The 1,989-nt window shown below is 34.7% G+C and overlaps 1 protein-coding gene across 1 annotated transcript in view; it reads left to right on the top strand.

Annotated features, from left to right (window-relative positions):
• Positions 1,036-1,989, top strand: part of LOC107646104 — a 3,438-nt gene continuing 2,484 nt past the window's right edge. Inside the window, exon 1 of the mRNA XM_016350299.2 lies at positions 1,036-1,904. Within this exon, the coding sequence (XP_016205785.1) occupies positions 1,277-1,904 (628 nt within the window). The 5' untranslated portion in view covers positions 1,036-1,276. The remainder of the gene's footprint in view (positions 1,905-1,989) is intronic.

Here is a 1,989-nt window from a genome sequence, read left to right on the forward strand (position 1 = left end):
ATACATATTATATTAAACGGTTATAAATATCCAAGAATTTTTAATATTCTTTTCTTCGTAAGCTCATTTAGCATATAATAATTTACAAAACAAAAAGTAATTCGAGTTCTCCAAATTTTAATATTTCCTAAACGAAGTATTCCCTGTTTTGGTCAAATTGGTTTTATAAATTAGTTTGGTTTTTAACTTTTAAAATGGTTTAAAAATATACGCATATAGAGGTGAAAAAAAAAATCTATTTTAGACTAAATATTTTTTATACTATTTATTGGAAACAAATTATATATAGTACATAAAATGAAATCATTTAAATATAAAAAACAAATCATTCTTCCATGAATGAGTTAAACTAGGAAAGTTTAGAGAAGAAGAAATTTAAAGAACAAATATTTTGAGTTGTGTGAAACTGTAGGGATATGATAACAAAAGATTTTAATAGAAGACAAATACCATTTCATTGAGGGCAAAAAACACATTTGTTAGAGGTGAAAAGTCTATTTTAGACTAAATATTTTTTACACTATTCATTGGAAGCAAATTATATACAGTACATAAAATGAAATAATTTAAATAAAGAAAAACAAATCATTCTTCCATGAATGAGTTCAACGAAAAAAGTTTTGAGAAGAAAAAATTTAAAGAAGAAGAAAACATGCCATGAGGTTGTTATTTTTGTAATGAAGGTATTATTGTATTTGTTATTTAAGGTACAAATATTTTTTCTTTTTAGTCATAATATTTTGACTTGATTTATTTTACATTTGGGTTGAGAAGAATTAGAAGAAAAATGTGTGTTTCCAAACTTTCTTTTTTGTAAGAATGAAATTTTGCTTATACCAACGTTTTTTTGCGCTTGTAAAATGTGTGTACCACAAATTATGAATAAGAATTGGATTTACATGACTACTTCCACCGCTATTTAATAATCAGCCGCACTACTACAAATCATTTTTTTTATAGAATGCTTGTTTTAATAACCAGGGCCTGGAGGCCCAAGTCACAGTACTCTATCATATTTTAGAGTGGTTTGGTCTTTGGTTGATGTATGGATCAGTTGAATGATTTTATATTAGGGGAGAGTAGCAGACAACTCCTTAATTATAGACGTCATTGAGGTTGAGAAATCCCAAAAAGTTACAATGTGTGGCACAAATTGCTTATCTTCTTATGTATCTCGTGTGCAAATCTCAACCATGTACTTCTCTACATGTTTTCCTTTGTTATTCTGAGTCCGAAGAAGCCAAGAAGTCGCGTGCATTGCTGAGAAACAGAGAATATGGCCGCCACGTTGACACTTGTGAGGCTTCCAACTGTTGGTTATCATTGTCATTGCAGCAGCAGGGGACGCCAGAGTGCACGTGCTCCCATCTCCGCAACATTGGATGCCCCAAGATTAAAAGACTCTTATTCCACTATTGTCCATCGTGCCTCTGTTTCCCTCGGCACAATCACGTTACCATTCTTGCTGCAACCACAGGATGCGCTTGCTGTCGGAGGAGAATTCGGAATATTGGAGGGAAGAACCTTTGCTCTCATACACCCCATTGTGTTGGGTGGATTGTTCTTTTATACATTGTGGGCAGGCTACTTAGGGTGGCAATGGCGGCGCGTAAGGACAATCCAGAATGAGATTAACGAGCTCAAGAAAGAAGTCAAACCTGCTCCTGTCACCCCTGACGGCAACCCCGTGGAGGTGGAGGCAGCTCCGTCCCCGGTTCAAGTGAAAATTCAGCAACTCACTGACGAGAGGAAGGAGCTGCTGAAAGGGTCTTACAGGGAAAGACACTTCAACGCAGGATCCATATTGCTGGGTTTTGGGGTGCTTGAGGCGGTTGGAGGAGGAGTCAACACGTGGCTTAGGACAGGAAAACTCTTCCCTGGTCCACATTTGTTTGCAGGAGCAGGTAACAGATAACACATGTTATCTACATCATTCTTTTTATTAATTTAAAATTGATAATAATTAATTATAGTAAAGTATATAAAAAA

The sequence above is a fragment of the Arachis ipaensis genome, chromosome B06 (assembly GCF_000816755.2).
Source record: "Arachis ipaensis cultivar K30076 chromosome B06, Araip1.1, whole genome shotgun sequence".
Classification (NCBI taxonomy): Eukaryota; Viridiplantae; Streptophyta; class Magnoliopsida; order Fabales; family Fabaceae; genus Arachis; species Arachis ipaensis.